The sequence below is a fragment of the Monodelphis domestica genome, chromosome 2 (assembly GCF_027887165.1).
Source record: "Monodelphis domestica isolate mMonDom1 chromosome 2, mMonDom1.pri, whole genome shotgun sequence".
Classification (NCBI taxonomy): Eukaryota; Metazoa; Chordata; class Mammalia; order Didelphimorphia; family Didelphidae; genus Monodelphis; species Monodelphis domestica.
The window spans coordinates 45,585,801-45,605,693 of record NC_077228.1 but is presented as its reverse complement, the minus strand read 5'-3'; the positions used below and the strand labels follow the sequence as shown (position 1 = coordinate 45,605,693).

Genomic DNA, 19,893 nt, shown 5'->3' with positions numbered 1-19,893 from the left:
CACCATGCTAACTACTGTAGGGAATGGGTATAAAATCTTTTAAAAGGGAGGAAATGTAAGCTTTAGTAGTGAGATATTTCTTTTGTGAGTTCAACAGCCCTTTAATCCAGAATTTCATGGATCCCTGACCTCTGGCTTAGTTTTCTGGCACACTATTAGACTCCTTGACTTGCATTCCTAATCTCTAGTTTTTCAGTCTTCTACTCTGGGTTCCTGATGATTGCTCCTCCCACTCCACCATCCCAGAAGTCACTCAGCCCAGAATCCAGTGAGGCACCATTTGTACATGCTTTTAGTGAGGGAGCAAGAGAGGCCCAATGGGTTGGAGTCAACAAGATTTTATCTTCTTGAATGCAAATCTGGCCCTAAACACTTAATAGCTATATGACCCTGGGCAAGTCACTTAATTGTTTGCCTCAGTTTCCTCATCTGTGAAATGAGGATGGAGAGAGAAATGCCAAAGTACTCCATTATCTTGGCCAAGAAAACTTCAAATGGGGTCATGAAGAGTTGGACACAACTGAACAACTATCAGAGGGAGCACCTAGGTGGTTCAAGGGATAGAGAGCCAGGACTACAGAGGGGAGGTCCTGAATTCAAATCTGCTCTCAGATACTTCCTAGCTATGTGACCCTGGGAAGTCAATTAAACCCCATTGCTTTGCCCTTGGAACCAAAGCACAGTATTTATTCTAAGATGGAAGATAAGGGTTTAAAAACAAAACAAATGACTATAGTGGGTCAGGAGCATCTGCCATAGCACCAGCTGGTATATGCAGGTGGAACTAAAATTAGTCACAAGGCACCAAGGCCCAGAGCAAGCAAAGCTAACCACAGCACTCAGATTTGGTTGATTTTGAACTTGAATCTGCCATTACTTTTGTGGACAAGACACTTAGCCCCTAAAAAAGGGTTTTGACTTGGAACCTATACTTAGAGTTGAATCCAAGACAGAAGGCAAAGGTTTAAAAAAAGTTGCCTCTTGGGAACTCAAAACCCAAAATATTTAAGAATAAAAGAGAGCTTAGTTACCCTGGATGAGTGCAACATCTTTAAAGTCAAATGAGTACATTCTAAGGTTCTGGAAAAATTGCCAAAGGTCATAACTGACCCAACGGTCAGTGCCTTAGGAAAGATTCTGGAGACTAGGAGAAGGGCAAAAGCTTTGAGAAGGATAAAGGTCCCAATTCCAGGCCGCTCCATACTTCCCAATAGCTTTCCACACCCCAAAAAATAAGGAAGCAAGAGTAGACTACAATTAACAGGAATGTGAACTCGACTTGGTTTTTGGTAGAATTTTAGAAAATTTTATCAACGGAATGTTTAGTGGGCGTCTAGAAAAGGAAGTGGTGATCCCCTGAGATGTAGCTGATGTTTTGTGACTAACTTTACCAAAAATAAGGCATCAGATCCTCATTTCCTCTTTTTAAGCTTTCCTCTTTTTTAAATAAGATTTCTTAGACCAGCAGCTTTACCGAGGCATTCTTCCTAGAGTCCAGAACTCTATAGAACGATGAAATGTTCTATAGCCTGGTGGAGGAAGGATAACAATTGTGGAATACTACATATTGAGTAACATTTTTTGATGAATTAATTTTGCTCAATGTGTTTTTTCTCTTTGTTTCTTTTGTGAAAAAAAATCTTTATTATTAGGTAAGGCTATCTGGAAGAAAGGATGCAAAATCTAAGTAGCATTAAAGAATGTATAAATAAATATGGCAGAAGTGAGATTTGAACATGTTTCCCCATCCCTCCAGCTGCCAGTGCCACCTACCTATTGTGAATGTATTATATGTGTATATACATATATATGTTGTGTATATGTACAGATTGCATACATGAACATAGGATATGTCTATTATATACTATGTATATATCTACATTTTATATACATGTGTACGTATCTATATTATGTATAGGCAGGCATGTGCACATGTGTATGTATGAGTCTTTGGGAAGTTAATTGACTTGTCCAAGGTCACTCAGACAAATAGAGTGAGGTATCCCAAGTCAGAATTTGTAAGGAACAAACATGGGGATAAAACCCAAAACCCACTGGATCCAAATCCAATGCTCTTAATGAAGACAATGTGTGAATAACTGAACTTTTCATCTGGTCCAATGGAACCCAAAAAGTTTCCAAGTAAGTGAATCATCTGGAGTTGTGAAGGAGACTGTTATCACTGTGTGTCTGTGTAGTGCTGGCATCCTAGAGTTATCTGAAACTCTGGGCACCATACTTGGCATTCTCTAAATTCCGTGAGGTCAACTACTTGTACAAAAACATTTATAGCAGCTCTTTTTGTGGTGGCAAAGAATTAGAAATCGAGAGGATGCCCATCAATTGAGGAATAGCTGAACAAATTGGGGCACATGTTGGTGATGGAATACTATTGTGCTATAAGAAATGATAAGCAAGATGATTCCAGAAAAAAGCTGGAAAGACCTACATGAACTGATGCAAAGCGAAATAAACAGAACTGGGAGAACAGTGTATACATTAACAGCAATATAGGACAATGATTATCTGTGAAAACTTGGCTACTCTCAGCAGTACAATGATCTAGAATAATCCTGAAAGACTTATCCACCTCCAGAGAAAGAACTGTTGGAGTCGTCCTTTGCATCAGTGTATCTTTGGTTTTATTTTGGGGTTTTGGTTATGTACAAGTTTACTCTTACAACAATGACCAATATGGAAGTGTGTTTTACATGATAATAAAAAATGAGTAAATAAATAAATTTCACGGAATTGTAACAACTTTATTTCTAGTGACATCAGACTGGATGCATTGAAGGTCTGGATTCTATCCAAATAGACCCCACTTTGGCAACATACACTTGAGATATGTATGTTTTCCAGCCTTAATGATAATTGCTTGCGTCTTTAGAAGAATCTCAGACAAAGTGGAGAAATGGAACAAGGCTTAGAAGCTAGAGACATGGGTGTGAACTTCTCGTATCCTCAGTTAGCTGAGTGACACTAGACAAGGCCATTCCACCATGCTGCTTCTTGCTGACTGGCAGATACTATGTCTATATTCCAGTGCTTAGCATGGCATCTGGCATACAGCAGGCACTGGTAAATATTTGGTAATTGATTGTCATCTGAGGGAAAGCCTGGCTAAGAATAAAGAAGTTCATCATCATGGAGTTGAGAGACGAATCTGCCTTTTTGGTCTCATCAATACCTAAACTAGTTGTGGAGGAGTAGCAATTTGCCTTGGTGGCATAGGCCAGGGCAGATAATAAACATTTAATAAATATGGATTGACTGATTGAATAGCAGGATACACTTACAAACCCACAGATCCTCCTCAAAGAACCTGGAAAAATGAGCACTGCATCCTGATAATGGAAAGTCCAAATATCAGTAAGGAGTCAACATCCTTTAAAAAAAAAACACTTTTCAGGTAACTATGAAATTGTCCACTCTGAAAGGGGAAAAAGAAACATAATAGAAATTACCTGTGTTGTCACCATTACAATCTTCAAAATCTGTAGCCCCAATTTCCATGGAATCTGGTGTCTCGCTCGATACTTTTCGCATGGATTCATGAAGTAAAACTTCAAGTCTTCTTTCAGGCACTCCTCCATCAAATCAGATTCAGGATGGGCCATCATAGTACTGGCAAGAAAATGAGGAGTCCATTTAAAGCCTCCTCTGCAAAGGCTCCAAAGAATTCTCTGGGGCAAATTTTCTGCTACTCACATATCTAACTTGCCCGGTTCAGTACGAACAAATTTGGCTTCTCTCTAAATTGAACCACTGTTCTCTATTCTACATCCAGTCTGATGATGAGTCTCTCTGATCCAGCCAGAAGAGAAGAACATACATTCTATCACCAAGTCCATACTCCTGATGGGGCTCCAGTGCTCAATTCAGAGTTTTACACAATTGTAACCTCCATGAGGACAAGAATGTTATCATGTTTAAATGCTGACCTACCTTAGTACACAGAGCAGTGTTCTATGTCTTTGTTATTGCAATGGACTTTTGGTTTCATTAGTATGGTGCTTCTTGGAAAGAAGCTCCTCTGAGAACGCAGAATGTCATTTGCTTTGAAATTCATAATCTTCAAGATTCTCTGGGGGGGTGGGGGTGGGGGCGGAGAAGGAGAGGGAGGGTGCCAGAGCACTTAAAGTGAATTGCCTATAATCACAACCTGCTAGTGTGTAAAAGGAATCCCTTCCTCCCGGGGTCATGAACTTTCTGCTTCTCGGAGCCAGCCCATTAGCATGGCTGGAACACTCCGAACAGGTCACAGGTTAAGAGCCCTAGGATCATGACCCAGAACTAAGGGTTATGGGTCTGAGTCAGAGAGACTTTGATTGGTTTCTGAGATGTGACAGACCAGTACACAGGGAAAGGAAGTGATGTGGAGGAGGAGGACTATAAAAAATTGGCTGGAGGTCTGTGATTTGGCATTGCTGGCTCAGGTGGAAGACACTCTCATGGGCTGCTAAGATTAGGGTGGTAGGCTAGGAAATATTTTTCTATTTCCTTCCCTCATTTCTTTCTTAGATTATATTTATATTAAAGTTCCAAACCAATTTCTAAATATTATATGTAGCATTTTAATTATTACATATTACATTTAGCATATTACATTTGGCATAATATTAATTTTCAATATTACACTAGTCAGAGATGACTCTTTATTTTTTTAAACCCTTACCTCCCATCTTGGAGTCAATACTGTGTATTGGTTCCAAGGAAGAAGAGTGGAAAGGGCCAGGCAATGTGGGTTAAGTGACTTGCCCAGGGTCACACAGCTGGGAAGTGTCTGAGGCCAGATTTGAACCTAGGACCTCCCCTCTGTAGGCCTGGCTCTCAATCCACTGAGCTACCCAGCTGCCCCCCAGAGGTGGTGACTATTGAAGAATCTAATGGACTCTGAAATCAGCTCTATCCACTGTAGCATGTTCCCTCCTTGCTCTGCATGCAGTTGGAGACATACAAATATTTACTGATTTTATTCAATCTACTATTTCTCAAAATAGCAGTCACACAAAACATGAGTATTAAAAAATGCTGCACCTCCTAAAGAAAAACATCAAATGCCGCAGCTAATTAGCACCAGGGCTGGAGTTAGGAAAGAGTTCAAATATGGCCCCAATCTTAGCTGGGTGACCAGAGGCAAGTCCCTTAATCATGACTGCCTAGTTCTGGCCACTCTTCAGTATTAGAATTGAAGTTACCAAACCTTAGGCAAATGGTCATCGTTTTTAAAAATGTATTTTAATTTGCAGTTTACTATGATAAAACTTCCATATGAAGTCGTGGAATCTTAAACTACAATGGTAGCTATAGAATTGGAAAGAATCAAATCAATGCAAAAGACAGTGTTGAAGTGGAACTGACTACTTAGTGATTAAAGATAATTGAGATTCTCAGACTAGGTGACTTGAATAATTGGGGTCTAATTAACAGAGGTAGAATGTATCTTTTTTTCCGAGAGCCTTTACATAATCCCCAAAGGGAACTCAGAAAGAAAATTTATATAGTCTGGCTGTGTGACCCTGGACAAGTCACTTAACATTATAATACCATATGCAACAATGCCTTATATGAAGTAGGTACTTAAATGTTTGTTGGATTAAATTCACTGAAATGAGAACATGAAGGAAAGAATGGATTCCTAGGAAAATATGTTTTGTTTTTGAAACAATGAGTTAGTCTTTGTCACTTCAACATATCTTAATTAAGAAAGCATTTGACAGAAATGAACCCCTACCTTTGAATTATTCTTACTTTTACCTAAAACCCCTAATTAAAGTATCAATTGATAAAAATCAGAGACAGGACTATTTAGGAAATAAAAGGAGGTACTTCTGAGCCAGAGATGATATACCAAACATAAAAAGGGGAAAATGTTTCCCCTTACTACCTGTAAAGAGCTGGAAAGTTACTTTAACTTTCAGTGAGTAAATCAAATAGGACTTAAACATTCAAAAAGTATGTCTCTACTTCTAGATTAATTATTAAGGTTTAAAATTTTTTAGAATTAAAATTTTTAGAATTTAAAAAAATTTTAGAATGGTATGATGAATAGAAGACCAGTCTCAGAATCAGAATGACCTGGACTACATTCTATGTGACTCTGGACAAATCATTTAACAAGTCAAAACACCATATTTGACTCTTTCCGACTGAAGAATGCTGGTCTATCTGCATTGATGAAGGAAGTTTTGCAATCTAGAAGTTACACATGCCAACAGAATCACAAGTTCCAAAATAAACCAAAACAAAACCCACATCTGATTTCTATGTCTTGGGACCAACAAGATGGTAGACTAAATAACCATGGAGAATCTAAAATTAGCATGGAACTACAACCAGGATGATTCAAAAGAGAAAGAAACTAGGTAGGAAAATCAGGAGTTTTAATGCTAAAAGCAGTAATAAGAAACTCAATTAGCAGAAATGGAATCCACAATAGAGAATTTCCCCAAAGATCAAAAGAGATATCAACAGATTTGGAATACAGAAATTCTGAAGTGGAGAAAAATCTGTTAAAAGAGAAGCAAAAAGCAACAATGTTTTACTTTTTCAAAATGAGAACAAATACCTGATCTCTGTGTAAGTCAAAGCCATTGACTTTGAAGCCAAATTAAGAACCATAGGTCTTATAGAATATGCCAAATAATAAAACTTGAACACTATAATTCAGAATGCAGGAACACTGCCCAAAAACTTTTGAATATGTAGAAGGAAAAATCTTTTGAATATATAGAAGAAAAAAAATCAAATGGATCCAGATTCTCTCCAGAAAAAAAATGTTTGAAAGATAAGAACAATAAAGGGGAAACTTGAATAATACAAAGTTCTCATTCCAAGGCCACTAGAAACTTGAGAAGGAAATAAAAAATTATAGTTGGAAAAGTAAATGACCTTAGGTTGCAACACACAATGATACATCCTGCAAACCCTGAGCCTAATCAGTGAAAAAAGATGGACAATCATCAAAAGAAAGGCATTTGAAGTATTCCTAGATAAAAAAAAAAAAGAAACCAACATAAGCAGAAATTATACGTCCACATGTAAAACCCAATGGAAACACGCATCGGCTACAGAAAGGGGTGGGGGGAGGAGAGGAAGGGAAAGAATATGATTTTTGTAACCAAGGAATAATGTTCTAAATTGACTAAATAAAAATTTCAAAACAAAAACAAAAACAAACAAAAAAAAAAGAAATTACATGCCCACCTAGATCTAGAGCAGTTTCTTCCCCCAGGAATATTAATCTCATGTTATTATTAATGATTCTTAGCCTATATGATCTACTTTAACAAGCTTAGAAGAAAAAATGCTACCCTTAAGGCTCACAGATCGTCCATTATTTTCTGTTTCATGAAGCTGCTAAATTAATTTTCTAAACTGATTTTATTATAAGCTAGTCAGGGCGCTTAGGAAATAACATTTCCTCTCAACAAATTAGTCCCTTCTTTAGTTTTTCAGTGTACCTAATAATCCACTTGCTGATGATTACCTGAAGCTAGTTCTTAGTCTCTAAACAGTTTCATTTTATTAACACTCTACATTATGACGCATATAGCCATAGATATGAAATCGACTCACATTTTTAAAGTTCTTACTACAGGGAAGGCACATTATAAGTATTGGTGATATAAAGAAAAAAACAAAAAAATGTACCCTGGCATCAAGAAACTTACATTCTAATGAGAAATTCAACATATATAGCAAAGGTACTTTCAAAATAGATGGAAGGCAATCTGAAGAGGTTTTGATTCAAGAAGGGATATCCTGCAAAAAAAAAAATTGCTACTTGAGCTAAATTCTAAAGGAAACCAAGGACAAAATGCTCCCAGCATCATCCCTCTATCATCCAGCTCAAGAGAAGAGAATATGGACCACTTTAATTTTAGGATAAATATACATGTGTGTGTTTATGTATATACACACAGACAAAAGCTACACATAGCACAGATTTTATACACACACACACACACACACACAAACACACATATGGGCACCTGGGTAGTGCAGTGGATAGACAGCCAGGTCTGGATTCAGGAAGATTTATCTTCCTGAACTGAAATCCAATCTCAGACTATGTGACCCTGGCAAGTAACTTAATCTTGTTTGCTTCAGTTTCCTCATCTGTAAAGTAGTCCAGAAAAGGAAATGGCAACCACTCCAGTGGTTTTACCAAGAAAACTCAAATTAGGTGGTAAAGAGTCAGACATTACAGAAACAACAACTGAACAACAACATAAATACATATATATTTTCCCCATATATGTATATATACATACACATACAAAAGTTAACAGATAAAAAATAATTTAAAAAAAATTATAATGCACACACCAAAGCACTGAAAAGACTTCTATATTGATTCATCCATCTTATTCATCTATTCAACCAATATTTATCTTATGGCCCCAGTATAAGGATACAAAAGTTGAATGGGAAATGATCCCTTCCTTGCTCTTGGAAACATAAAATCATACTATGGCCATGAGAGCAACTTTTAGCCCCTGAAATATTTAGCAAACAATAAAGGATATCATCAAAGCAACATGACGTGACACTGAGAGTTGACTACTTCCCATACCGCTAAATCGGGGATTCTTCACCCACATTGGCAATCTGGTGAAGCCTATGGTCCCCTTCTCAGAATATTTTTAATCTTAAAGAAAAATAAATAGGATTACAAAGAAAGTTATATTAAAAGAGATCTATATGTAACCATATGAGATTTATAAATATATTTCTATACATATGTATATTTTTTTAAAAATCACTGCCCCTAGATTAGTGCCACTGCTTAAAATTTATTATCCTATTAGTTATTGGGGCAACTAATTGGTACAATGAATAGAGTGCCAGGACTGGGGTCAGGAAAGACTTGAGTTCAAATCTAGCCTCAAAATACTTTCTAGCTGTGTGATCCTGGGGCAAGTCACTTAGGAGTTGAAGAAATGACTGAACAACAAATTAGTGACTAGGAATGAAAGGCCAAATCAATCATCAGGACTTTGAGGTGAAGGGACGAAAAAAAGGAATGATGCGAGGGCAGCTCGGGGGTTCGATGGATGGAGCGCCAGTTGGAGAGTCAGGAGCACCTGGGTTCAAACATAGCCTCAGACACTTCCTAGCTGTGTGACCCTGGGCAAACTCTCTTAAACCCATTTCCCTAGCCCTTTCCCTTCTGACTTGTTATTAAAACAGAAAGTAAAGGTTTAAAAAAAATAACATTTCAAAATGTTGGTTTTCTATTACAAATAAAACTTTTGCTATTTTGTTACAAACAAAACTATTACTACAAAACTTTGAAGCTTTCTCAATTCTCATTTTATCATTTGTCTTCTCACTCCACTTCATGAGTCTACACTAGCTTCCTAAAGAGAAAGTGATAAAAGCAATGATTAGCCCTCTATCTGTACCATTATAAAAGAATAGGGAAGAAAGAGAAGAGATAACTATAAGGAACAATGATGATATCCTTCTCAGTTTAAAAAAGACCTCCCTCACAACTACCATGTGATGCTAGTAGTAATAACATTGCTTTCCCCATTTTACAGATGGGGAAGTTGAGACTCAGAGACTAAATGACTTGGGACCAAAGGATTATAGCTTTAAAGGTGGGAGAGTCCTTTGAAATCACCTACCCTTCCTCCATGTTTCCGTTAAGGAAACAAAAGCCCAGAGGGGTTAAATGACTTGCTTAGGCTCAGTGAGAAAGTGGCAGGACTTGAACTCAGTAGATGACTCCAAACCTAGCATGCTTTCCAATGTGCCATGCCCAAGAACACCCAGGTAGGAACTATTAGAGTCAGTCAAACCCAGATCTTCTGAAACTAAGTTTAGTGCTTCTTCTACTCTATTATTCTAAAAGAGCCAAGTGTAACACAGATAGCACCAGACTCACGGACATCAGACACAGTTTGGCAGCTAGGTTTATACCGGGGGAGTCAGGAAAGCCTTGAATTCAAATCTGACCTCACTTAAATGTGCGACCCTAGAAAAATCACTTTACCTGCCTACTTTTCCTTTTCATCAGTAAAGGGGAGATGATAATAATAGCTCCTATCTCCTATGATGGTGGTGAAGATCCAATGCAGTATGATTACTACAACAACAACTATTACTACTACTAATAATAATAATAATAATGAAGTAAGACCTCATTTTACAAAAACTTCAACACGAAAATTCAGGCATACATGACTGGCAATTAAAAAAAAAGGCAGAAAAATATATAAATTAAAAACTGTAAGTTATGTGCTGAATAGGTGCCATTTTCCCAGGCACCATAAAGTCTCACAGCAATTTGCCCCATCTGTACTCATTCTCACTAGGAGAAGTTCGAGTGAGTCATTACGTTGTTTTATGCCAAACAAGTCCAGAGTCATGTCCATGTCAGGGCAGGGCTTCTCTTTGTTTCATTAACCCTATTTAGTTATTAATAATGGCCCCAGAGTCCAAGAGTAGTGATGCTGGGAGCTCTGATAAGCCTAAGAAAAGTCATAAAGTACCTAGGTCTGTTCGTAAAAGAAATACTTATTAAATAATGGGGTTTGCTATTATGTGTAATTTTCATCTTATGCAAAAGGTGTTGGAACACACTGGCTGCATAAAATGAGGTCCTATTGTAATAGCATTTATGCAGCAATTTAAGGTTTCCAAAATATTTGCCTGCATTAACTCATTTTATTATCACAACAATTTTGGGAGGTAGGTGCTATTATTGTCCCTATTTTACAGATGAGAAAACTGAGGCAGAAATTACTGCTCCAGGGCCACACAGCTAGGGAAGTATCTGAAGGCAGATTTGAACTCTTGTTTACCTGACCCTAGGTCCAGGGCTCTATCCAATCACGCCACCTAGTTATAATATGTAAAGTATTTATTTAGCAAATCTCAAAATTCTTTATAAGTTGCTAATTTTCATCTTACTTCTCTTGCCACTAGCTAGCACTATCATACTGAACAATTCACTCCCCTCTCTCTTGGACTTGATTTCTTAATATGTAAAATGAAAACAGCAAACCTAGGCTATCTGCTTTATAGAGTTGGGAGGAAAGCACTTAATCAACCTTAGCACACTAGAAATGATGAACTTGTTATTCAGTCATTTTCAAGTCATGTCAGACTCTTTGTGATCCCATTTGGGGCTTCCTTGGCAAACTGCCATTTCTTTCTCCATCTCATTTTACAGAGAAGGAAACTGAGGCCAATAGGGTTAAGTGACTTACCCAGAGACACACAGCTAGCATCTGATGCCACATTTGAACTCTGATCTTTCTGACTACAGGTCTGGCACTCTATGCCACCTGGTTGCTCTGGGGAAATGGGAGCATTTATCCTAAAAATTAGGAATTTGAGAATAAAAGAAGACCCAAAGATGGAGGCATTCCCACTTCCCCAGTTGTATGGCCCTGACAAGTCACTTCACCTCTGCCTCAGTTTTCTTCCCATCTGTAAAATGGGAATAATGTTATTGTTGTGACAATAAAATGAGCTAACTAATGCAATTGCCCAACAGATCTCCAAGGGAATATAGGTAGGGGCAGAAACCAGGCATCCAAACTCTGCAATGAAGATTAGATGTCCGCAGATAGAAGACATGCTGCAACTTTAACTGCAAAAAGATAAAAAAGACAGAGCAATGAGCTGGCCCCTGTCTCACACAGAAGAAACAAGGAAAAATGAAAGTTTAAAAGTATAAACCCAGCAATGAGCAGATGACATTTGAGATCTCTTCATTGCAAAGCGCTCAGCAGAAACGAACAGAAATAACTATGCACCTTATGAATTATTCACTTTTTTCATAAACTAGAGAGAGGAAAAAATGAGGACCTTGGGGCTTTATAAGCTTAATCCATCCCAGCATTAGGACCAGCCTGCTAGGGGGAAACATACTTTGAAACATGAAAACCAAGCGTACAATGGTCTGGCTGGCCACCCACATAGCTGATTTAGAGCTTGAAGAAGGCAAGCCTTTGAAAGCACCCATAAAATGAAAACCCTGAGGTCAGAAGTGGTGGGAGCTGAAGAAGCAACTCAATAGTGACTCTGAAATGAGAGGAGACAGGGAGGGAGGGAGGAAGGAAGCACTTGGAGAAAGGGGCAACTGGGATTGGGAGACGAATAGAGAACATGTCCCAAAAGCAAGGTAATTGGGCTATTTCATTGGAGAAAAGAAGGTCTACTGGGAAACTTATCGACTTGCCCAGAAAAGATGCCTCAAAGAGCTAGATGATCTATGGCCTTTGGGGGAGAGAAAGAGACAGAGAGACAGAGACAGCATGTGAATGAGTGTGACTGTATAGGAGTTTGACTATATGTGTGACAGTTATCATCAAGGATACGAATAGCTACTGTCTAGCCTCATTTTTAAATCTTATTTAGGTTTATAGACATACTTGGGAATTCCAAAAGAATTTGTAAGAGCCATGAAAAGAGCATCCTGGAATTGAAATCAAGAGGTCCAGAATTCACATCGAGCTCCAGACTTTTAGCTTTATGACCCTGGGTAAATCACTTAGTGTCTGTCTGCCTCAGTTTCCTCATCTGTCAAATGGAATTAATAATAGCACATACCTCCCCATATTATGGCAAGGATCAAATGAGAGAATATTTGGAAAGCACTTTGCCAGTCTTAAAGCACTATATAAATTTGAGCTAATTATTATTATTGAATATATCAATCAACAGACATTTAGACAGGTATTCAAAGACAAAGTCAAAACAGTCCTTGTCCTCAGGGAGCTGAAATCCTAATGGGAGAGACAATATGAAAATAAGAGATGTATGTATCAGATATATATAATAATAGATAACATTTCTATAGAGCCTTCTATGCATTAGGCACTATGTTAAGCACTTAATTAGTATACCATTTGATCTTCACAATAAACCTGGGAAGTAGGAGCTATTATTATCCCCATTTTACAGATGAGGAAACTGAGTCAGAGATCAAGTGATTTGCCCACACAGCTAGTCTGAGACTAGGTCAAACTTAGGTTTTCCTAGTGCTCTATTCACTCAGTTATCATACTGAGTAGATACCTTAAAAAAGATGGCACTGGTGGCTTGGAATTGACCATTCATCTTTGAGAATATAAGATAGGTATAATAGCTCCTACCTCCCAGGTTTATTATGAAGATTAAATGGGATAATAATTAAGTGCCTAGTGCATACTAGGGTGTTATCTATTATCACATATCTGATATATTCATTTTTAATTTTCATACCATCTCTGGGCACGAGGCTGCCCAAGCTAATGGTTTCTCAAATGGTCCTTCAGCTGAGCTTCTGGAAAAGCTCTTCCGGACTCTTGTTTCCAACTTTCTAAAAGCATGGTTGGCTTCAAAGTGATCAGGTCTAAAGTCCATGCTGTCTGTCAGGGCTGCTGTGGAAATAAGTTCTCATAGCCTTCCTAGAAACCCAGGTAAATACCCAAATGGCATTTTAAAGCAGGGATGTCCAATAATAGAAATGAGGCCACAGATAAATCATCCCATGAGCCACATATTGACATAGTTTGAAGTATTACTTATTTGTATTTAATTATTTTATTCATTCATTTTTGTTTAATTTTATTTGTATTTACTTTGCTAAATATTTCCCAATTTCAATCTGGCTCCAGTGCCAGCTACACATTTGACATTTTCTACTTTAAAACCTTATCCATTTGCTGACATTGTTCATGCCTTGTCTGTGGAATCTTCCTGTGGAGACATTCTCAATCAATAACCAGATAATAGGCCCCAGGCAGTCACAGGGGAGGTGGGAACCAGCGGTCCAGATGGGGCTCCCGCATTGGCCAAACTTAATTTTCTGAGTGTTCCGAGCATGGCGGCAGCAAATTGTAAGGAGCAGAATATGTCTGTGATAAGCTTTGAGCAGATAGGGAGCCTTCTTGGTTTATCCACCCCAATACAGCTGTCACATATTGAAGAGAAATTAGACTTTTTCGGCTTGGCCCCAGAGGGCAGAACAAGGAGTAATGGGGTGCCAGAGAGGTAGATTTTGGCTTGATAGAAAGGATATAATTCCTCATAACCAGAGCTGTCTAAAAGGAGAACAGGCTGCCTCAGGAGGTAGCGGGTTCCCTATCACTGAAAAGGTTTCAAGCCAATTGCTATAACCCCAAGTCAGAAGAGCTGTAAGGAGAATTACTTTTTAGACATGGTGTGAACTCCTGAAGACTTTGCCAACTCAAATTCTTTCCTCTTCCCTACTACAAGTTTTTAAGAATATGAGAAAATTTTCTGAAAAAAAAAATGTTAACAATCTGAATTTGTTTTACATTTTCAATCACGGTTGAGGCAGCTCATCTGGACACGTTTTGGGGGTTTTTGGGGGCCCTTTTTCTGAGGACTCCAATGAACTATAGATTCAGATTAGTGGCAATCCCCCCCCACACCCCAAGTTTGAACTTTCTTTTATCAGAAAGCAAATCTGACTTTGATATCTTTAGAAAGAAGACATTAAGACAAGCTAGTCTCAATTTTGATTTAAAAGTCAAACGTGGCATTGGGTTGTTTTTGTTTTTGTCTTTGTAATCTGTAATCTGTAATTTGTCTCTGTAATCAGTCTTTTCGGTAAGATCTACCATCTGATGGACATCCCTAGATATGGACAGGTGGGGAGAATGGATAGTTGTCTGCAGCTTAAACATAATACTTTCTTTGGGTCTGGGCTCTAAGATTCCCTATTCAGTAAACTCCTGAAGGCAGGAACTATCTTTTGCTCCTTTCTTTTATCCCCAATGTTTGGTGCCTGGCACACAGTAGGTACTTAAATGTTTTTGGATTGGATCATTGGCAACTAGGTGGCACAGTTAATAGAATGAAGGATCTAGGTAGTCAGGAACACTCATTGGGAAGTCTCAGATACTAACTGGATGACCCTGGACAAGTCACTTAATGCTGTTTCTCTCAATTTCCTCATCTATAAAATGAGCAGAAGGAAATGGCAAAGCACTTCAGTATCTCTGCCAAGAAAACCCCAAGTGGGATCACAAAGAGTTGGACACAACCAAAATGACTTGAACAATATTAGATTGTCAGGTTCTGTCAACTTTATTCAATGGTATCTCTAAGTACATCCCCTTCTTTCTAATCCCGCTGTGAATCATCCTAGTTCAGGCTGTCCTTGTCTCCAGAATATTCTCCCTCTTCATGGCTGAGCTTTTAAAAATTCTAGTTTCTTTAAACCTCAGAACACATACCTATTATAAGAGAACTTTCCTAATCCTCCCCTCCTTTGCTATCTGGCTACCAATACTCTGGCCATTACCATTCATTTCTTATATATATATATCTATAAGCATACGTGTTCTGTCCTCCAATAAAATAAAAGCTTCTTGAGGGCAGAGACTGCATCATTCTTCTCTTTGAATCCCCAACATCAAGTAAGATGTCTAGCATAAACGAGCACATCATAAACACTTGTTGATTAATTGATTCTCATGTAGAAGTTCAAAAGGCCAGTTAGGGTATTATAATAGTTTTCAGTCCATCCTTTACACAATTGTCTAGGTCATCTCCTTAATGTATCATTCTGTGTCACTCCTTTACTTGAAGAGCTTCAGTTGTCCATAAAGTATAAATCCTTATATTCTGGCATTCGAAGCCCTATAAAGAAGTCTGGATCCAACTTTCCTTTGCAAACTTACCTCTTCCTCATCCTATTTATTTTCCCTACAATGGGCCAAACTCACCATCCCCTGCCCTTACTTGTCTATCTTTATTCACCTTCTCCTCCATTCCTGGTATGGACTCCTGCAGGCTACTGCTAGATACCTTCCTTTAAGATTTCACTCACAAAAATGACAATCCTTTAGTGCCATACACATTGAACTACCAAAAAACTTTTTTACTGAATTAGAAAAAACCATAACAAAGTTCATTTGGAAGCACAAAAGATCAAGAATATCCAGGGAAATCATGAAAAAAATGTGAAAGAAGGTGATCTTGCAGTCCCAGATCTCAAACTATACTATAAAACAGTGATTATCAATGCAATTTGGTCCTGGCTAAGAGACAGAAAGTATGATCAGTGGAATAAACTTGGGGTAAGTGACCTCAGCAAGACAGTCTATAATAAGCCCAAAGATGCCAGCTTTGGGGACCAAAATCCACTATTTGATAAAAAAAAAAAAACTGCTGGGAAAATTGGAAGACAGTATGGGAGAGATTAGGTTTGGATCAACACCTCACACCCTACCCCAAGATAAACTCAGAATGGGTGAATGACTTGAATATAAAGGAAATTATAAGTAAATTAGGTGAACACAGAATAGTATACATGTCAGATATCTTTGGGAAAGGAAAGATTTTAAAACCAAACAAGAGCTAGGAAAAAAAAATCACAAAATGTAAAATAAGTAATTTTGATTACATCAAATAAAAAAGGTTTTGTACAAACAAAACCAATGCAACCAAAATTAGAAGGGAAGCAACAAATTGGGAAACAATCTTCACAACAAAAACCTCTGACAAAGGTCTAATTACTCAATTTTATAAAGAGCTAAACCAGTTGTACAAAAAATCAAGCCATTCACCAATTGATAAATGGGCAAGGGACATGAAAAGGCAATTTTCAGTTAAAGAAATCAAAACAATTAATAAGCACATGAAAAAGTGCTCTAAATCTCTTATAGTCAGAGAGATGCAAATCAAAACAATTCTCAGGATTCACCTCACACCTAGAAGATTGGCTAACATGACAGCAATGGAAAGTAATGAATGCTGGAGGGGATGTGGCAAAGTCAGGACATTAATGCATTGCTGGTGGAGTTGTGAATTGATCTAACCATTCTGGAGGGCAATTTGGAACTATGCCCAAAGAGCACTAAAAGACTGTCTGTCCTTTGACCCAGTCATAGCACTGCTGGGTTTGTACCCCAAAGAGATAATAAGGGAAAAGACCTGTACAAGAATATTCATAGTTGAGCTCTGTGTGGTGGCAAAAAAACTGGAAAATGAGGGGATGCCCTTCGACTGGGGAATGGCTGAATAAATTGTGGTATATGTTGGTGATGGAATACTATTGTGCTCAAAGGAATAATAAAGTGGAGGAATTCCATGGGGACTGGAACAACCTCCAGGAAGTGATGCAGAGTGAGAAGAGAAGAACCAGGAGAACATTGTACACAGAGACTGATACCCTGAGGTACAATCAAATGTAATGGACTTCTCCATTTGTGACAGTGCAATGATCCTGAACAACTCAGAGGGATCTACAAGAAAGAACACTATCCACATTCAGAGGAAAAACTGTGGGAACAGAAGAAAAACAACTGCTTGATTACATGGGTCAAGTCCAGTCAGCAGATTCTTTATGAGCCTCACCAGGAAACAGAGCCTCAGATCCAGTCAGCACTCCAAGGAATGAAGAATTTTCCAGTCTCTGCTTCCAAAAAATGAAAAACTGTCTCTCACAGGAAGTGACAGGCCCTTTAAAGACATTTCCTCTTATGTCACTTCCTGTGTCCTCCCCTAATTTTATGTCTACCAATCACAGTTGATGCTCTGCTCTAGGACTGCCCAGAAGGCAGTTAGTTGATTCTGATTCGTCACCCACTGTCACACATGTGGGTCACAGGCCTCTCCCACTCAAGTGTGAATGGGGTGTTTGCACCATTGGTGATTAAATCTAAAGTGGGCAGATCTTTATACTTAACTTTTAAGTACTGTGTTTGTACTTATGGGGATTAAATCTAAAAATAGACAAGGGTTATAATTTAATCTTCACAATTGGGAATAGTCAAGTATTTTCATTGTTATAATCAGGGGAAAATTTAATTTAATCTTCACAATAGGTAGCTCAGTGGATAGAGAGTCAGGCTTGGAGACAAGAAGTCCTGGGTTCAAATCTGGTTTCAGATACTTCCTAGCTGTGTGACCCTGAACAAGTCACTTAATTCCCATTGCCTTGCACTTCTCACTCTTTTGCCTTGAACCAATTCTAAGACAGAAGGCTAGGATTTAAAAAATAAGCTTTAATAAATCCTCCTATGTGCCAAGCTAGACTATAGGCAGATAGGTGGCATAGTGGATAGAGTGCCAGACCTAGAATCAAATCTGACCTCAGGCACTTTCCAGAAGTGTAACAGGGGACAAATCACTTAACACTGTTGGCTTCAGTTTCCTCATCTGTAAAATGAGTTATAGGAGGAAATGGAAAACTACTCCAGTCTTTTTGCCAAAAAAACCCTCAATGGGGTCACAAAGAGTTGGACACAACTGAAAAATGACTGAACGATATGTTCCAAGCCCAGGATTACATCCTGGGGATACAAAGACAGAATTGAAAACAGTTTCTGGTCTCAAGAAGTTTATAATATACTGAAGGAAACAACATGGATAAGTGTGTGTATATGTATAAACAAAATAGACACTATGTATTGGTTATAATGCAGACGAACAGTAAGAGTTAGGCAGTTGGGGCTAAGTGACTTGCCTAGGGTCACACAGCTAGGAAGTATCTGAGGCCAGATTTGAACCCAGGACCTCCTGTCTCTGAGCCACCTAACTGCACCCCAACCCCTATCCCCAAAATATACCATTCTCCACTTTATTACCACCATGAATTCTTCTCTAGTGTAAGCAATATTTGTCTTCTTTCACAACGTGAAAAACATGGAAAAACGTTTTCCATGACAGCACATTCGCAACCTACATCTCAGGAAGGGGAGACGAATAGGAGGGAGGGAGAGAACATATCAGAAAACAATTTATTCATGTGTTATTTGCCAAAAAAAAAAGAGAGAGAGAGAAATAAAAAATCCTCAAGGAGAAGCTAGAACTTGAGATGAGCCTGGAAGGAAACTGGGGATTCAAAATGGTGGAGGGTGAAGAGAGTGAATTCCTGACAGGTCAAAGGTGGGAGACAGAAGTCTGTGTCTGAGGAATAGTTAAGTCAGACACCGTAAGCCCTCCAGGGAATCAGCATGAGGCTGGAAAGGCAGAAAAGAACTCATTTGCCATGAGCTTTAAATGCCAAAGTGAGAAGTTGATATTTGATCCTACAAGTAACCACTGAAGTTCATTAAGTGAGGGAGCACCATAGCCTGATTGGAACTTGCAGAAAATCATTTTGGTGGAATGAAGAGGGAAGAGACTTGAGCCAGGGGAGCTAATTAGGAGGTTAAAATAAATAGACCAGGCAAGTGGTAATGATTGTCAGTCACCCCCAACTAGGGAAGGGCCTGCATGAGAGAACGAGAAAGATTTGAGAGGTAGAAAAGGAAGAAACAATGAGCTGGAGCAAATGTTTGGATAGGTGTGATGAGGGAGAATAAGGAGTCCATGGCTCTCAGCCTGACTACCTGGGAGATGGGAAGGAGAGCGAAGAAGGCTACAGAATAAGGGGGTCCTCCAAGAAGTCTTCCACCATCCAGTTGAAAGGGACTTCTCCCTTTTATTTTCTTATAGAACTTTGTCTGAATCTCTCTCCCTCCAGCTCTTTCTGTGCATGTCTTCCACTTTCAAACTGTAAGCACTTAGAACATCAAAGTCGGAAAGAACCCACAAGTCATGTAGTGCAGCTCATATGTGAACAAATATTTTGTTGATATTGTTTTTCAGTTCTTTTAGCAGTGGGTGGCTCTTAGTGGCCCCATTTGGGATTTTCTTCGCAAAGACACAGGAGTGGTTCCATACTTCCTTCTCCAGCTCATTTTACAGATGAGGAAACTGAGGCAAACAGAGCAATGTAACTTACCCAGAGTCACAAAATTAAGTATCTGAGGCTGAATTTGAGTGCTCTCTCTACTGTGCCACCTAGCTGCCCCAAATAAGATATGCCATATCCTTAATAAATAAGAGTGATAATGTTAATTAGTAAATTAATATGATATGATTTTAATATCAATATTTAATAAGTTAATAAATAAATATGATCCCTAG

The 19,893-nt window shown here is 38.4% G+C and overlaps 1 protein-coding gene across 3 annotated transcripts in view; it reads right to left on the bottom strand.

Moving 5' to 3' along the window:
- Positions 1-19,893, bottom strand: part of MCOLN2 (mucolipin TRP cation channel 2) — a 92,000-nt gene that overhangs the window by 61,036 nt on the left and 11,071 nt on the right. For all 3 annotated transcript variants that reach the window (XM_056815404.1, XM_056815406.1, XM_056815405.1), the window contains exon 2: positions 3,468-3,627. In XM_056815404.1, coding sequence (XP_056671382.1) covers positions 3,468-3,627 — 160 coding nt within the window. The remainder of the gene's footprint in view (positions 1-3,467; positions 3,628-19,893) is intronic.